Source organism: Odontesthes bonariensis, chromosome 15 (assembly GCF_027942865.1).
Source record: "Odontesthes bonariensis isolate fOdoBon6 chromosome 15, fOdoBon6.hap1, whole genome shotgun sequence".
Lineage (NCBI taxonomy): Eukaryota > Metazoa > Chordata > Actinopteri > Atheriniformes > Atherinopsidae > Odontesthes > Odontesthes bonariensis.
Window position 1 is genome coordinate 13,279,004 of NC_134520.1, and position 18,699 is coordinate 13,297,702.

The 18,699-nt window shown below is 43.5% G+C and overlaps 2 protein-coding genes across 5 annotated transcripts in view; one reads left to right on the forward strand and one right to left on the reverse strand.

Moving 5' to 3' along the window:
- The window catches only part of ralgps2 (Ral GEF with PH domain and SH3 binding motif 2), a 66,389-nt gene that overhangs the window by 12,061 nt on the left and 35,629 nt on the right, over positions 1–18,699 (reverse strand). The window lies entirely within an intron of this gene.
- On the forward strand, positions 249–15,713 carry angptl1a (angiopoietin-like 1a). The gene is made up of 6 exons (XM_075485015.1): positions 249–572; positions 10,296–10,540; positions 10,635–11,255; positions 13,069–13,262; positions 14,144–14,414; positions 14,522–15,713. The coding sequence occupies exons 2-6, from the start codon at positions 10,354–10,356 to the stop codon at positions 14,707–14,709; spliced, it is 1,461 nt and encodes a 486-aa protein (XP_075341130.1). The 5' UTR covers positions 249–572; positions 10,296–10,353; the 3' UTR covers positions 14,710–15,713.

Consider the following 18,699-nt stretch of genomic DNA (forward strand, 5'->3'; position numbering starts at 1 on the left):
CGCTTCCTCAGAACAAGAAATAAGACGGCCACTGTTGAGAACAGGAAGCTAAACGAGGCAGCTCTGTTATTCTCTTTTTATGTATTTTTTCCATCTGAGTGACATCAGAGGTAGGCTGGCCAGGACCAAAAAAAAAAAAAAAATAAATAAATCAAGCAAGAAAGAGAAAGAAAGGCAATCTCCAATACACACATCCCCCTTCTCCCCTCACGCTTCCTCCTCCCCCTCCCTCTTCTAGGTTCCCTCATCCTTTGTGAAAAACTCAAGGCATCAGTGGTTGAGCTCAGTCTGCTGAAGCGACCGGCTTTTGAACCATGCTCCAGCCTGAGCCCCAGGACAGCTAACACAGTGAAGTGCATCTCTGGGAAGTGGGGCCTTGACTTAAGCCTCGAGCTTTACAGCTTCATTCTGGACAGAAGAAGTAAGTGGAGGGGAGCACCTTAGAGGACTGGGACAAAGGGAGACAGAGAGATGAGTCCTGAGTGCTGCAGCTCGGTGAAGACGCAGTACAATTCACACGTGAAACTATAACTGCAGGACAACAGCACAACTCACTACTGGTAACAAAAAAGGTAAAAACAAGTTGGCCGAGTTTGATCTGTTTTCAATTTGTTTTTTTTGGAATGTGTCAGCAAGTTTGTGTTCGTGTTAATGGGCAGCTGTGAGAGCTCCGGCTGAGAGGTTAGGATGTTTCGTGACTGGAGGTTGCGGCTGCAGATAGAAACATTTAGCAACGCTTCTTTGGCTTTCCTCTTCAGTCCGACTGGGGACTCTCTGTGTACAGCATGCTAAGAAGTGTATCACGTTTACAAATGGAACAGTATGACAGATCAATGAGGGGTGAAGGTGATTTTGGCATTTCCCCGAGTGCTGGAGTAGAACCGACACCTCTTATGTAATATGTTCATTCTGGCACAAACACTCACTAGAGAAACATTACAAGTCTTAACCGTTTCCTGAAATGAACATTACACCCGACCAAAAGAGAAACAGAAAGCTAGAGAGAGAAAAAAAAAAAAAAAAGAAAAGAAAAAAAGGTAAATAGAAAGGAAAAATAGGGCATTCCAGCAACACACTTGAGGGAAAATGATCTGATCAGATTGAGAGATTTGAGTTCTGGAGCCAGGATTGTTTATTTTTTCTCTGCTTTTGGTTCCTTAATACAGAGCCTGGCCTCTAACATGGGTGCAGGGAAGGAGCCAAGTTCACCTAGTGAAGGGTTAGATCTCTAAGATTGCACATGACGAGGTGGTGACAGCTCTCTCTCGACATGCTCACGACACAGAGAGCATACACTCAGATGCACAGAGAATTAAGCATAGCTTATGGAATCCTTAAGAGTGAGTACACTGTTTCTATGAATGTGCAAGTCCTCTTCACTGAGAGGTGTTGGGGCCAAAAAATTACACTACATCCGTAAGCCAACACCAACCACCAGCCCATATCAATTACACCCCTCAGGCATGACAAACTTCAGTCATAACCTTGCCACGATAGCAAAAGCTTTTATCTCTAATAACATCAGTCTGGTGCGTATCCGTATCAACAGCTCACAAATGTCTTTGAATGTTTTCACTTACGTCCTGGTGTGTTGGTGGGATCTGTGGAAAACATTCTGTTCGCGACCAAACCACATCTGTGAATGCTGTCAGTGACCATGACAGACACACACAGACCTCCAGAAAGCAAGAGTCTGAACGACAGGGCTATTCTAAACAGTATTTTCTGCTTTGTTTTTTGCTTTTTTTTCCTCAGAGTAATAAATCATAAAATCGATATCTCCGGTAACTCAAGTTGGAACAGAAGAGAAAAAGCTAAAAAAAGGATAAAGAGGAAGCCGAGGCAGCCGTCTGAGAAAAATGTCCAGGACATTCCGTGCTGGAGTGCCGGCACTTGGCCTTCAGGTCCACCTCAATCTCGCGCGCAAAGGAGACGATCTACACATAAACTTAGCATTTTCTTAAGCCCCACCTCGTGTTTTTCCATTTAAAGTTTTAAAACTCTCTGGACAAGCAGATAAATGGCCATCAGTTGGTGCACAGTCGGGCGGTTAGACCCAGCTGCTCGCTTCCCTCCCCCAAGTCATCCTCTCACAAACTACGTCTTAACGCAGCAGGTGATTGAGAGCTTACACAGCTGGCACCGACCAAATGCAACGTTTGGGCATCTAGTCATACCTCACAATTCAACAGAAGCCTCTGTGGCGATTCCTACACAGGCACAGATGTGCAACAGACAACTCAGCTGATGTTATCTGTAAAAAACAGCCACCAAGTGGAAGAAGTGGACAGAGATAACACATGTTAGATGCAGCCATGGACTTATTAAAAGCCACTGCCCCTGCAATGCTGAACACATGTGGTGAAATCCAGCCACAGAACAACAAGTTGGACACAGCACAACCTCAAAAACTCAAACCTACGTTGTAATGCTTGTGAAAAGCTGTAGACTTGAGTATTGAGCAGAATTGAGTTTAAAAAAAAAAAAAAAAAAAAAAAGGAAAAAAATCCACTAAAGAGAAAAACTATTCTACCATCAGATGCAGCAGAAGTTGAGGGAAAAGCGTACGTACACCGTCATTTGGAAGGATCTGAATGAGCTCTTGGACACAGCTGAACAGACGGGTCACAACAGGGAGCAAGAGGTCTGCCGGGAGGTCGGGGTAAACAGACAAGAGAAGTAGGAGCACATAACCAAGTAGAGCCAGTGGGCACAAGAGACTAATGCCGTTTGAGCAAATTTATGTGCTCTTCCGTGTTGATGCAGCTAATAGAAAGCATGTGTGGCTCATCGTATGAGCTTAAGGTGAGTTGCGACTCAGAGGAGAAATAAATACCAACAAAGAGTATGCATGAGGGGATTGCAAGCCATCTCCTAAATCAGAAAGTTCTCCAACATGCAGCCAAAGAAAATGCCGTAACTTTTTAAGGCTCCCTCACCCTGGCTCTCCTCTCTCTCCTGACTATCCTCCAGCTCTTTTCTGCAGCGTGAAACATTCGTTCAAAGCCAAGAGTCCTTTTACCAGTTCAGCTGAAGAAACGAGCCACCTGTCAGCCAAGCACCAACCCTGGGTTACACGTCACTGGGGTATGAAGCTGCTAATGATGTACACTGTGGGAATTTGATATGCAAGATTTAAAATGATTAAACGGTGTGCAGACATGGAGCGTTTATGTGGCCAGGGACAGTCTGTGTTTGCTGTGCAATGGGGGAGGTAAGAGTGCGTCACAGCGTGATGGAGGAGAGTGTTGGAGAGTTGAGTCCTTATCTTGACAAATTAAGAGCGAGAAAGGGATGTCGTCATAGGAACTCCGTCTTCCTGAATACCACAAACTTACCTACAAAACAGAAGGTGTGTGTATTAATGTCTGTGCTGTGCATTAAAAAAAAAAAAAAAAAGAGAGGGAAGGAGCTCACTTCCCACAAAGACCAATTGATTGCGAGGTTTGTGAAGCGAACGAGTGGGTGGGTGAGGTAGAGGAAGGGTGGGGCTGCAGCCTAATCCCACATATAGACCTCTGACCCCAACATCAGCCCACATGTTTAGACTTTCTATACAGAAGAAGCAAAACAGATGGGGGCCCGTGGGGCCTCCGGAGGGGGGGGGGGGGCTAACTCCTCACTAATACGGGATCATGATGGTAGACAACTCAATACCTTGACATCAGGAGGCGGAGAGACCTTCTTTGCAAGGACTGGTTATATTCTAACCACAGGCCCACATCACTGGAAACTGGAAATATAATGATCGGAACACAACTTCTAGATGTCACAAGTGCAGCTGAGTTTATCCGACAGTTCTTACTACACTGCATCATCGAACACAGAGATATAAAACAGCAGCATTAATACTGTAGCATTCGTATTATAATTAGTGGCAGTGTTTGATCTCTGGAAGGTTGCTTTTGGTTTTGTAGATGAAGCTTTTATGAGCTTTTCCTCGTCATTAGAGCTCCTCAGTGTGTGTGCCGTTTTGTTTTCATTAATCGTTTCATAATGTCAGTCGCTTTGGTGCATTCCAAACTCATGCTGTGTTCTCCTCCTCAGCGATTACTTGGCTCGGATCGTATCCCTACCCCACTCTGAAATCCTTACAGAGGGCTTCTTAGCCGTTAGTTCCACTTTAAGGCTCAGTAACCGATTGTTTCAGCGAGTGCAAAAACAATAATATCAGACGCATGAAGTAGCTAACTTCGCTCCGTGGGCAGAAATGGTGGCTGGTGACATCATGCATGGATTTCAGGCTGGAGGGAAGTCAGACCCTGGCTGTGCACTTACAGCAGAGCTGGCTGAGCTCCATGTTGTCATGTAAAGCAAAGCTGCTGTTTATTGTCGCCTCCTCTACTCCCACTGCTGTCCTTTGCTCAATCCTATTTTAGTTGGACCTTTTTTGTCCTTTTTCTGACCAGGGATGATGGGCTGTGCGTTTTAGAGCATTTTGGACTTGCTGTGGGAAAGTCTGAGGACCAGATGGGGGAGTGGAAGCAGGGGATTTTAAAGATGGGAAGTACGTTAACTGTAAAAAGCCTAATAAATTTTTATCCAAGTCTATTGTTCCCCTTTTGGTGAACTGCAATCCATCAGGCTGAGAACTGACACATCATAGTTGTCAAAAAAAAAAAAAAAAAAAACGACAGTAGGCACCTTGAGCTCTAAAACCTACACAAATACAGGCAGTAATTTTGTCAATTAAACAGCCTCGGTCATTAATTTTGACTCTCCTGATACATGCTTATGATGCCCAGTGTTGCACTGCGACATGATATCGGAATACAAATGAACTGCAGTGCACTGATGTAACAGTGGATGGACTGATGGACCTGGCATGTCTGCTTGTTGATTAACCTGGAACATTCACATTTTTTAAATCATCTAAGGGGGTTATGTAATGGGTTTGTTTGTTAGTCTTTTAGAGGGATGACGCCTAAATGTTACCCACATGTGTACTTTCTCCACTGTGTTTTATTAGCTTCCTAACAGAAACCCCACATAAGTACGAGTTACAACTTTGCCTCTTACCAGACACTTAAGTAAGGCAGTAAGGCAGATTTCCATGCCAACTGTTCATACCATTTGTACATTAATCGATTATTTCAAGTTAAAAATGATGTGTTTGAAGAGGCTTTTCGCCAATGCATACAGTGTAACCCGAGGCCGTAAGAGCGCCATCTGGCCGTCTCTCTGAAGTAGCCACCGACATTCATTTTGCTGTTTAACCAATGAGTCAAAGCTAAATTTTCCTGTCAAGAAGTAACGTAAGCCGCCGTTTTGCTAAATGAGTTATCTGGTTATGTGTTCTCTTTCAACATGCAGAAAATAATTATTTCAGTCTCCTACTGAGGCACAAAGCTAATTAGGATTAATGCACACCATCATCTGCTGCACACACGTCTAACGTGGATGAAAACCAGTTTCCCCCTGAAGAGCAAGTGTGTGGTCGCCATCAATGAAGCGAGCCAAAACCAATCTAATGTAGTTATTTAAGCTTGACGTCATTTGATATTTCCAAGTGGCCTGTTGTATAGGGGACTTTGTGAGGAGGCAAAAAACTTTGGAGGCAAACTTTGTTTTGTGTGAAGCAGCCCAGACATCCGTCGGCAAAGTTGTGTCTGCTGAGTTGTTCATCCCAAACACAAAGTCGATCACAAAAACAGAGTGAACACAAACGGCATAACAACGTACAGTACAGCGAGAGCTGCATTTCTAATAGGCTTAAAAGGCTGTATCGCTCTACTGAAAAGTATTCCCTGTTGGAAAGGTGTGCGTGTGGTAAAAAGAGCAGAGAGAGTAGGCTCTGCCCTCAGACTGTTCCTACCATCAACAATAAAGTGACCCGAACCCCAACCAGAGGCAAACAATGAGACAGAGGGGAGGGAGGACAATTAAAGAGGCTGTCTAGCACATCTCCACATTATCAAGAATTATTGGGGTTTGAAGACCCAGCGGAGCAATAGGGAAGACTCAGAGGGTCAGAAGTGTTGCCAAAACACAAGCCAGGATACGTTGACTGTTACAAATCCCTTTTTCCAGACATTATTTCACTGGTTGCACATTATGGGAGTAAATAAGCTGTTTGTAAAGCAGAGCCAATGAGAAATTTATTAAATAATATCATCATTATCGGGGGGGATTGGTTTCAGTTTCTCTCATGACTTCCATATGCCGTTTTTTCACTTTAGATGAAAAGAGCAAAAAGGACACCAGAGAAAGCAAAGAGGAAGAAAAGTATTCAAAAAAGGAAGAAAAGGAAAGGAAAGGAAGGAGGAGGCGGTTTACACATTAAAGACACATTAGATGGAAGGCTGCAGCCAGAGAGGAGAGAGCAAATGGGAGTTGTTCTTTTTTCTTTTCAATCTTTGAGAGGATCTGCCTCAAGTTATTTTCATGATGCCTGGCCAGAAAGGGGAAAAGGGCCATGACCCACTTTCTGACAGGGCTGGGCTCCTCCATCTTTGATCTACCATCGTCTGTGCCATCCTTTTAAATCTTTTGGGTTTGTTTCTGCCTTAACATCCAGCAACTGTGCGTTGAAAGCTGAAAGCAAACTCTTGTTCAGTAAGTGGAGATAAATCCATCCATAGAAATGCGCTTTGGTGCACTGACCTCGTCGTATAAAGGCCCACGTGCACTACATGCAAAGAGCAACTGCGCAGTATTTTCAATGCAAGATAAAAACACATTCACGGAACAAGCTGGCATGTCAGGATTAAGTGCGCTCTGTTGAGAAACACCCATGTAGTGTTGTCTCAGGTATGCACAGGCTTTTATATCTCGCTGCTCTTGTTGCTAAATCTAAAACGCTCCAGATGTGCACTACTGCTCACGTAATTCCCCTGCAGCTTCGACTAATGCAGCACAGTCTGTCAAGAATAGCTACTGAACATGTGTTTGGTGAAATTAAAACTGCCTCTTTACTTTTATATTCACACCTCGCTCGTGAATGTGAAGTTAAAAAGCAAAATGACTTATAGGAAAGGTGCGTTGCCACACAAAGCTCCTCTCTCGACAGTCGAGTGCTTTATGTTTTCTGCCAAATAGCTCTCAAATAGCCGTGACAAATAGTCTTCAAGCACTTTAACAGTGTTTAGTTTGGATCTCTTTTTTCTTTAGGTAGAGAAAAAAAAAAGTGGACGGAGTAGTCTCTGCAGGTTCTGGGGAAACACTGTAAACTTTGTACCTTCATGACACACACAGTGACCTCTTAGTGTTTCCTGGAATGTCTTTGATATGTTGTGCTTCAGTTGAAGAGGCTTGGCCCCTTTTCCTCAGGGCAACCACCCAGGAGGAAATCAAACTTAAGGGGGACAGGAATGGAGAAAGAAAGAAACAAAAAAAAACACAAGAAGGAGAGACAAAAATGGATAGGGGGAAAGAAATGCCATTATCAGCTGATGGATGAGCTTCAACTGTGACTGACCCGTTCGTGCCCCCCCCCCCCTAAAATGTATGAATATGGACACATCTTTGAAGGTGTTGGAATTTAGAAACGAGGACACACTGAAGAACTGATATTGCCGAAGCTGCTGTTAAAGTCGTTAGCAGCTCTCACTGAGGTCAGCAAGGATACAGTACCTGGTTACGCTGTCAGACACACAGACTACTGGAAAAACACCCAACCATGAAAATGAATAACGTCTCTGGGTAGTCATGCACACACAGCATTCAATCATACAGATGGATGCACAAGCTTACACATACCATTAACAGCGCATGCACATACGCAAACCTTCAAGCACAAAAACTGGAGTACTTGCTGTAATCCTGTCCCCTCTCAACACTGTTCCAAGTGACACAACTGCCAAAATTCCTGAAGAACCACAATGGCGTCATATGAGAGACACACGGGGCCTGAGTTTGAGGGTGGAGGTACGACTTAGGCTACGTGCCCACGACAACGGTAACGACAGATAAACGTAGAACATTTCGACAGATGTGCCTATCTTGCACACGGCGACGGCGTTTTTAGGAGTTCAAAACGGAGAAAACGCAAACGCCCTCCAGAGTGGAGATCTTGAAAACGATCCAACCTCTCGTCGCCGTAGGAACAGTTCAAAACGCAGAAGTGCGTTTTTTGCACACGTTAAGTGGGTAGTTCTCCATTAACGACTCACATATCTCACTATATTTATTTTGGACACTCTCCCAATCCACATTATCCACTGCCTTCCTGGCTTTGTAGTTCAGTGTCGTGTTCAGGAGCAACTGGACCTCATCATATGTCCAAACAAAGTTCGAAGGCGTACTGTTGTTGCTGCCGCGCTTCGCCATTTTCTTCCAACTGACGCGGAGGAAGTAGCCACAAAACAGGCATTTCTCATATTTATTAATATATAACAATATAACTCATATAACAATACCAAAGGTATTGTTGCTACTGCCACCTACGTCCGGGGCGTGCATACTACATCGGCAAACTGCGAGTTTTATACGTTTTCCCTGTTCCCATGGGTAGACAGATATCCACCCCAAGACGCTCGTGAGAACGCAGATAAATTGTGGAGGAAAAAAACGGACATCTGCGTTTATGCTTCAGAGCGTTGTCGTGGGCACGTAGCCTTAATGATGTGGCACTGAGTGAAAGCTGACTGTGAAGGGTGATGGAGTGGATTAGGGTGGTAGATCTGTCTCAGTCTTGAACATGCTCAGTGTTAAACGGAGCACTAATGGGGGAATTAAAAAATTTTTTTGTCTTTATATACCGATATATGTATATAAAAAACAAACAAAAAAAAAAACAGAACTACAATCAGGGGTTGAAAGAACGAGGCCCAAAAGGAGCCCCCACCCCACCCCAATCTCAAACAGTAGTGCAAGCAGTTTTGCACATATTTTCTCTCTTTTTAATTTTTTTTTTTTAACCTTCATCTCACATCCCTGTTGCGACTGCCTGCATGTGTGCGTTTGTAAAATCTTTCAAGTGAAACACAAATACTACCTCCCACCTAACACCCCCATTGGTGTTTTAACCTGTCTCACAGGAAGCAGCACTGGAATTCGGGGTCAGTGTGTTTTACATAGTGGGGTTACAGCACGGAGTGGGCAGCGCTGTACAAGTAGGCAACATCGTTACTGGGACGAAAAAGGTCAAATGTTTTTAAACTGATTGTGCAAGTTTCTCAGGCAATGTTTAAGCAATAACACACAAAAAAAAAAAAAAATTTTTTTTTTTTTTTTTAAAAACCTAGCTAGTACTGTATTTTGTATGCTGATGACCCTTGAGTCAACAATAAAGAAAAGAAGTCAATAGTACCAGTGTCTAACTGCTTTACAGTTACAGTTAAGAGACAGATTCCCATTCACCTCCAATTTATTGCTCTGATCAGTTGTGTTTTATCGAGGTGTTTTTGTGAGACATTCATAGAAATTGAATCATGTAAACATTAAATAAAAGCAAAAATCACTTTTATGTTCGCATGTGGAGAGTTTTGTTTTTACGACAGAAAAAAAAAGAAAAAGGAAAAAAAAAACGTTCATGTGTATTAGAAGAGCGGAAAAGACATTTTGCAAACTAGTTCTGACTTGGCCAACATTTAACTTACATGGACTGGTCAGCTGTTTCCACCTTTAGAGGGGAAACATGGCCAAAACTAATTGACGTGAGACAGCAATGTACCTAACTGAAAAAAAAAAAATAAAAAAAAGGAATTCTGGAAAACCTCTCCTCCTTTTTTCCCCTTGTATGTGGCCAAGGCAACTGTGTTTTCTTCTCTTCTTTGAGGTTTTATTTATGGACCAACTTGGAGAAATAACAGCTATCCGAGGGGCAACAGCTATGCTGTAACCCAAAAACCAGAACTCTGACTAGAATTCCTGCAGTAAACGTGTTTTAAAAGTTCTACAAAGATTTGTTGGAAACGTTCCTGCAGTCACAAATGACTGTAAAGTTGCACATTAACAGCAAAAAAGATGATTTAAAGAATCACAAACCAAGACCATAAAAGAGAGAAAAAACAAGGGTACAGACCAGAGAGAGCATCCTTGAATAAGGGGGGAAACTCACAGAACTTCAGCAAAGTGGAGTGTCTGTCAGCAGGGAATTCATTTAAGATAGAAAGCAGACCTCGTCCATTTGGCTGGACAGAAAAGGTTCTCGGTTTCAAAATCATACAGAACACCATGTGACAACTCAGCTACTGCTGCCTTTTCAGAACAATCACTGATTGTGAATGTTTAAAAAAATAATTTAATTTGAAAAAAAACCAAAACATAAAAATCGCCTATTTTTAAAAAGCAGAAAATAAACTCCTTTTGTTAGTCTGTGTTTCCTTAACTGTTAAGGTCTTGTGTTTTTTCAGGGTGGCTTGGAGGGAGCCCCAGTAGCTGTCCATCAATCCAGCCCGCCAGCCAGCAGCGATGCGGGGGCTGATGTGGAGCCTGTGTACCCTTCTCTGCCTCTCCCTCTGGAAGGAAAGTTACTGCAGGAGCGCCAGAGAAGCTCGGAGTGCTAAAGAACCTTCCCTCCAGAGGAATAAAAGAGCTCCTGAGCCTGATGATAAAAAGTGTTCCTATACCTTCCTTATACCTGAACAGAGGATCACAGGTACAAGCATTCAACACAATAAGGCTTTTTTTGCTTTCCATTGCACCACATTAGCTTCTTGTTACTCGCCTAAATAATTCATATCTGTCATCAGGTCCAATCTGCGCCAGCACCACAGGCCCCGAGCCAGACAAGGACAGAGTGACCCGCATGGACATCGCAGATGTGCGGGAGGTTCTCAACAAACAGCGGCGTGAGATTGAGACACTGCAGCTGGTGGTCGATGTGGATGGTAACCTGGTGAATGAGATGAAGCTGTTGCGGAAAGAGAGCAGGAACATGAACTCCAGGGTGACCCAGCTCTATATGCAGCTGCTGCATGAGATCATCAGGAAAAGGGACAATTCTCTGGAACTGGCCCAGCTGGAGAACCGTGTCCTGAACGTGACCTCGGAGATGATGCGACTGGCCTCGAGGTACAAGGAGCTGGAGTCCCGATTCGCCACAATGGCTGGCGTGGTCAACAACCAGTCCATTCTCATCTCTGCACTGGAGGAGCAATGTCTAAGGACGCTGGGACGCGGCGAGCTGCCCCCAGTTCCTCCGCTGGTGCAGGTGGTGCCGCAGAATATACCAGTTAACAGCCCTTTCACCAATGAGATTCCGAGATACAATAAGAACCGGGCCTTACCCAGAAGATCACGCATAGATTCGCCTACTGCAAGCCCCCTGGGGATTGATCCTCCACCACCACAGGGAACAATTACCTCTGAAGGTATGTGCTAGTTTCAATGTGGCAGGGGATCATAGAGGAATACTTTAAAACGACCAGAGACGTAGTGAAATTTAGGAGACAGAAGCCAAGTGTGGGAGGAAAAAAAAAAAAGGTCCAAAGAAAAACACTGTTAGTCTTGTAATTGCACCATTTAATTGTACAAAAAACAGCTTATGTACAGTTTGCTGAGGACTGCAATTAACACACATTTCCTCACATCAGTTGGCACTGCTGAGGCACAACTGGCTCTTCCTCGGTGCACTACAGAGGCAGTGAAATCATACATTCCTATGTTCCCACTTGGCTGCCTGAATTGGCTGCTTTGTATTGAGCATATGTACTAAATTAGTGGGATGTGGATTAGGGCTCTTTGAACAGCACTGAAAAATACCACATAGAATTGGGGGAAAAAATATCTATTGCAAGGCTTTACTCGGGGTTACTCCGTCTATAGAAGATACATAGAGGAGAGGGATGGTCAATCAGAGTGTACATCTTAAGTCCATTAAGTGACAGACCCCCTGCACAAATTCATCAAATCAGATCAAATCCTTTAAGATACACATCATCCACCTCCAAAGCTACTGCGAGTCTCCCAGAGCCCGACTCCTTCTGACATCTGAAAAACATCAACTCCAATATGAAACTAATTTGCGAGGTTAGAACACTACTTGGAAAAGGCTCCTTAAACTTAGTTCAGGCTTCTTTATTTTGACTGGCGATGCAAGCATGGCGGAGAATGTCGACAGATGTTATACAACCCGATGGTGAAACGGATGAAATCATTCATCCTTCATTCAACAGCTCTCAGACAAAAGGGGGATTAAATAGTGCCTGTTTGACTAACAGGGGAGTAACTTAGTAGGGCGACACTGCCTTTCCAGTGATGCTGGCTGGGCACCACTGATGAGAAGTGAAGGGGGCATATTTTACAAGCCACTGAGGGAGGGGAAGAAAAAAAAAAAAAAAAAGAAAAAAAAAAGGACAAATGTGGGGAAGTTATTGTGAGACAAAAAAGAAAAAGAAAGGAAGAGCTTACGAATATATGACGTGGGATTTAACTTCTACATTTTCATTGTTCCATTTGACAGAAGGTCAACATAGACAGACGCGCTCCTCGGCAGACGGTGAGAAGACAAACCACCGCAGCCCCCTAAATAGGCTCTCTTCCATGTAGGTTCAGTAAAACTGTAAATACACATTGCCAGGCCACAGTTTGGTCTAAAGGAACTTGTCTTAAGCCACTATGTTATGTTTGATTTATTTTTAACTTCGACCTGAAGAACTTGACGAGGTTTGATGAGGACATTGCTAGAAAAACACAAACCTGTGCAGAGATGTTTTAGATGTCTGTCCAGGGAAAGAGCCTGGGTTTTATATTCAGCTGCTTCAGCTTTGGATGCTACAAAGTGGCATATTCATATACCCGTATAAGTGTGTGGATACGTGCGTCTGTGTCTTCAAGGCCGAATCGTTACGGGACCCTGGAAAAACAAATATTTTCAAAACACTCAGGCACAGTCTCCAGCTACCAGCAATCCCTTGACTGAATAAAGTGAGTCAAGTCGATGGACAGAGGTTGTTATGGCGACACGTCTCCTCAAAGCAATTGGTTCAGCAGACACCGTCTCTCACAAGTGCCTCCCTTTCATCTCTCATCTAACAGACTTTCATAAGCGCAGCGACAAACAAAGCTGAAGCTACAATAAGGATTTCTGCCAATTTAACATCTTACAAGAGTCAAACGTGCCATCTTTCTTCAACTTATTCTCACCAGCCTTTTTTTTTTCTACAAATGCCTTTCCAACCCCAGGTCCCTTCAAAGACTGTTACCAGGTCGGAGAGGCGGGCCACACTGCCAGTGGAATGTACCTACTTAAGACAGACAAAAGCGATCAACTGATTCAAGCTTGGTGTGAACATGGCCTTGACAACGGAGGATGGACAGTGTTGCAAATGAGAAGAGACGGCTCCGTTAACTTCTTTCGGAACTGGGAGAACTACAAGGTAAGTTCATTTTAAAAAGAATAATAAAGAAGGTTAAAAACAAGACGAGACGAAAGTTTCAATTCTATCAAGAAGTAAACTTTTCTCACAGCTCTCTCAGGGGTTCATTTTGGGCTCACTAAGCAAGAACTTGGTCCGACAGTGTAAACAGCTTAGAGATGGATTTCCTCACACCGAGACTGCAGCCAAGAACTGTATCCAGGGATCTACATAATAATAATAACAAATAAATGCAATAAGAGAACCCCGGTGGGCTTAGAGGGAAATGCAGCCCTGTGTCAACTATGTCTTGAGTTGGGATCCAGTATCTATATGAGCTAGTTGTGAGGAATGATGAAAGGAGAGCTTTTTAGCACCTAGCAATGGGGCTGCTCGTGGCTTTCTCTTTATGATGAAAGGCAAAGGCAGAAATTTCCTCTCAGCCATAAATTTTTGGAATCGAAACTTTTTGGATCAGAAGTGTGTTGAAGCAGCTCTGTGCTAGTTGTTCTCAACTCTCCACCCAACTACAGCCTTTCAAATAATTTGCTGAGTGAGAAGCCTTGGATAACATGTTTGTCCCATTATCATCTCAATGGGGAGCAGATTTAATATTGTGCCACTTAATTGGAAGGATAAGGCTCATGTGAACTCATCACTCTGCGATAAAATTTCATTCAGGTCACTCTGCTCTACTGTTTGTCGTTTTTGGACATGGTTTGCCCTCAGTGGCTACATCATAAAAAGATCTGCTCATTCTACAGCGAGCTGAGTCACAGAAAGTTCAGATTAATACCACACACACACAAAAAAGGGATGTTTAAACATAAAATGCAACTGAAAAACATAAAAAAAAAAAAAAAAAAAAAAAAGACGACACTGTGGTGCTTGTCCCCCTACAGAAAGGATTTGGCAACATAGATGGTGAGCACTGGCTGGGGCTGGACAATATCTTCAACCTGGCGAAACAGGGCAACTATAAACTGATGATAGAGATGGAAGACTGGACGGGGAAGAAGGTGTACGCAGAGTACAGCAGCTTCCACCTGGAGCCAGAGAGCGAGGGCTATCGACTGAGGCTGGGCACCTACCAGGGCAACGCTGGGGACTCCTTCAGCAGTAACAACGGCAAACAGTTCACCACGCTTGATCGCGACAGAGATGCCTTCTCTGGTAGGTCAACGTGATAGTTAAATACATTTCAAATGCTTCCTGGTTTTGTTATAGGTGGCGGATTGTTCTGATCTCATCTTCTGGCACCGTGTTGTTCTTTTCATTAGGCAACTGCGCCCACTTCCATAAGGGAGGCTGGTGGTACAACGCTTGTGGTCAGACCAATCTGAATGGTGTGTGGTACAGTGGGGGAGTGTACCGCAGCAAATTCCAAGATGGGATCTTCTGGGCGGACTACGGAGGAGGCTTCTACTCTTTCAAATCTGTTCGCCTCATGATCCGACCAATCGACTGAAACCTTGAACTGTGGTTCCCTTCAACTACACCCCCATCTCCAACTTGATCTTCCTCTACCTATTATTGAATGATGTAAAGGCAGAATCAGGAATCTCTGCCATAGTACCACAGAGCCTTGTAAAAGACAGTTGAGGAGGAGACATGGACATGTGTCTATAGCCAGACGATAATGACTTCAGCAGTCTGGGTAGCGGCTGAAATGAAGTCTGATCCCACTGCTCTCCCCAAGTAATTCCTCTCCTCCACCTATCAGATTGGACAGTAATGGCCCATCAACATCCCTGAGGCCTTTCGGTATTACTCTCATGCGTCTCGTTCCACCCCGTTTTCTTGAGGCTCAGTATGTAATAAGAGGAAGTAGTCATTTACCAAAAAATGTTGGATTTCTTTTGAGCAGCTAATGCTTACTTATTGCAAGTAGTACTTCCTACTGCATGGGCCAATGGACATACAGGGATGTGTAACACACTTAATCAATGCATTTAAAGTTGTGTTGTGAGAATACCTGGAAAAAAAAAAAAAAAAAAAAAAAATCTAATGAAAAAGGACCGGCCTTGACAAATCTACTGTCCATTTGTTTCCATGGATTTTCTGGACTTCTGGGGGTTTCTTACAACCCCCCCCCAAAGAGAGTAAACTCATGTCACTACGTGCTTATCCAATGTGCACGTGACTGAGCTGGATTTGTTATGTAAATATCGCTTTGGCTTTTTTTTTTTTTTTTTTGTGAGGGTTAATTTAAGAGGTGCAATTTGACTCAGGCCAAATGTTCACAGTGTTGTCACTCTGCCGTTCTTTGTTATTTATCAGTGTATTTATAGTATGTGTAGTCAATCATTGCCATCTTAGAAATATTCCTGTAACAATAAAATGTTTCAATATTTTTTAATCCCATGTACATTAGAAACACTTGAATGGAAGCACACACATACACATAACAGGGTGGATCCGGAGTCTCAAATTGACGTGTTGATGAAGACCTTGTGACGTGCACTGCCAGCCATACAGTAAAAAAAATAAATTCTTTTATGAACATTAAATTGTCTTTCAGTTTTCACTGTTAGAAGTGTTGTAAGGAATATCAAATTGGCCGAGTGATAGAAAAATACTTCCAGCGTCACATTAAAACCTGAAATATTACTGTGAAAACCTTTGGGCTACAGCATGGAGGAAAACGAGTGCCGCCCTTTTCGTGCACTTTCAGAAGTTGCACTCAAAGAGGTCAGCGCGGAAGAAACATTAGCTGTGAAAGGGTACATTTGTAAATCTCATCATTCTAGTTTGAAAGGATGAAGTCCAAAGAGAAGGAGATACGCGGAAGAAATATATAAATAGGAAAGCGACAGCTTTGGACGAAACGGACAAAATCACGGGCAGACAGATGTGGGAGGACATTAACTGATGCTACTCCGGAAGAATTTAGACTCAAATGAAAGCAGAAAGAGACACATTGATAAAAACCAAAAGACAGCTGGAAGGGACTTAGTGAACATTCTTTTCACAAAAAAAACATCTTGAAGAATGGGCATATTTTGAAATGATGATTCCCCTCTGGACCCCCCCGCCAAGACAAGCTGTCTGACACTGTAACGCTGTGAGAACACAGTTCCAGTCAACACACACATGTTCGTACGAACAGTAAGCCAACTAAACTGACAGATAGGCTTGCTGTCGGAAATCTAAAATAGTGTACGCTGCTGCAGTCCCACAGTCTGGGCCCGTCTGACCAGGATGGGCCAGGATGTACTGGCTGCTCACACAGAAGTGTGAGTTACACCAACCAATGGGGATATTAACCCCCCGAGTTGGCAGGGATTTTTGATCTGAGACACAAAACATCATTATTCTGAAGTTTTCCATTGCGGTATATTGGTTATTCCATACACCGATGTCCGTGTCCCATAGCAACCACGACTCAGCAGAAAACACCAAGAGCCCTTGTGTTTCCTTCCTGGCCATCTGTAAAGTCTTTCTGCACCAACAGAGGCCAAAAGAAAGCGCATGCTGCAGCAATACAACAAAATAAAATAAGACTACACTGGGATTGTCAAATTTTAACAAGGCTTATTACTCAGATAGGACCACATATATCCTGTGCATTTTTCACTCAATCGTGCAACAGCACAGTCGCTCCATTTTAACATCTGCAGCTGCTTATGAATGCAAACGGCTTACGCTGCACATGTGCCACTGAACGCATATTTTAGACTTCAAAACACCGTTTTCTCATCATGTGCCTGCATGACTGTTTACTGGGTTGTGAGCACTTGTGTACAACAGTATGTGGCCACAGCGTTGGACACTGATTGATGAATGGAGGCTGCTGCTGCTACGCTGCATTCCCTTCGTGGCTGGTGTGAACTAAGTGTAAGGATAATGAGCTGAGGAAGCATTTAGTGTGTATTTTGGGGATTCATATATTTCTTAGGGCTCTTTGTTCTCATGTGATTTACTGGAGAACAAGAACAAGTTCATCTGAGCATTCAACAGGCTGGCAGTGTGGTGCGCACAGACAAGAGGGAGCTGTGTCTGCCAAGCCTAATAGCAGGTCAGAAATCACACGTCCATACACGCTCAGTGAAAACTCGGTTTCTGGAGGGCAAACACATAACTCTTTCTCCAGACCTGCCATCACCAGAGATATTCATCAAATACGCAAAGATGCAAATGGAGCAAAGGCAGAAACATATACTGGAGGGTCACAAACGTGGCAGGAAAACACACACACCCTGTTGTGGGCTTCAATTCAAGTTTAGGCCCGAGTTCAACAGGTACTTTGTTTCGTAACCACCAACACAAACATAAGCACAAACACATCAAGAGAAACTCAAGATTTATCCATTGCACACACCCAAAGCCTACACTTACATTAGGAGTGGAACAAGCAGTGCGGTTTTTGATCTCTCTGAGGGTTTGGGTGAATTTATGATTAAGGGAGCAAGAGACTGGAGATTTCCCTCTTTAGAGCCAACTCGGTTTACCTCAACTCTCAATACATCCAGCTGCTAACACAACACACATGCAAGCACATCATTGAAAAGCCCATCTTCTCAGGAAACACTATCCCAGTCATACAGTAACAGACGCAGAAACTCCACCTTAACACAGAGTCGCCACTCACACGTCATTCAAACCCTCACCAAACGGAAAGTCTTGCCCTCTGTCCGCACAGCGAGAACATACATTCAAACTGGCCCGGCTTTGCTGTTTCACAGCCCTAGCTTTGCCTTTGTCTCAAAGTCTGTCATTACTTGCCTTCCAGGACGGAGCACAGTGGGGAAAATGGGCAGTTAAATGTGTCTATAACGACAAACAGACCCTTTAGCTCTCTGTCCTGGTGCTCGCGTCTACGTTTGTTTGTTCATAATTAAGTCTCTATGTTTGAATCACACTGCAGTAGCTATGAAACAAGCCTGATGGCAAGAGACAAAAACAAAGTTAGGCAGCAAAGAACATCAAAGTCTTCCAGTCATCAAGTCAAAACAAGAACAAACAGTACAGCAGTAAAACCACACACATGCGAATGAGCATTTTCACTGCACAGCTCATGAGGGATTCCTGCGTGATGTCATATCGTGGAGCCAAAGAAAGAACGGTTTAAATATTTAAGGAAAGGTCTTTTTTTTTTTTTTTCCCTTTTCTAACTGATTCATGTGTTTGTTCCAGCTAAAAGGATCTTGCGGATGACTCAACAAGGCAGCAAATTTATGTTCAACGCTCACTCTCAGTGCAGAAGCCAAGCTAAATAACAACCAATGAGTGATGGGGTGCGAAGAGGCAAAGGCAAGAGTGGAAACAAGCAGTTGGCCAAAAGAGGACGAAGAAATGGAAGAATGGCTAATGATAAATATTGACGGATGGACCTACTGAATAATCCATGAGGCAACGACACCAGACATACATGCAGACGCAGTTTCTGTTGTAATAGACTTGATATTACCTTAACTATGAGCACAGACACTGTGCTGTTTGTTGAGTGTTAAATATG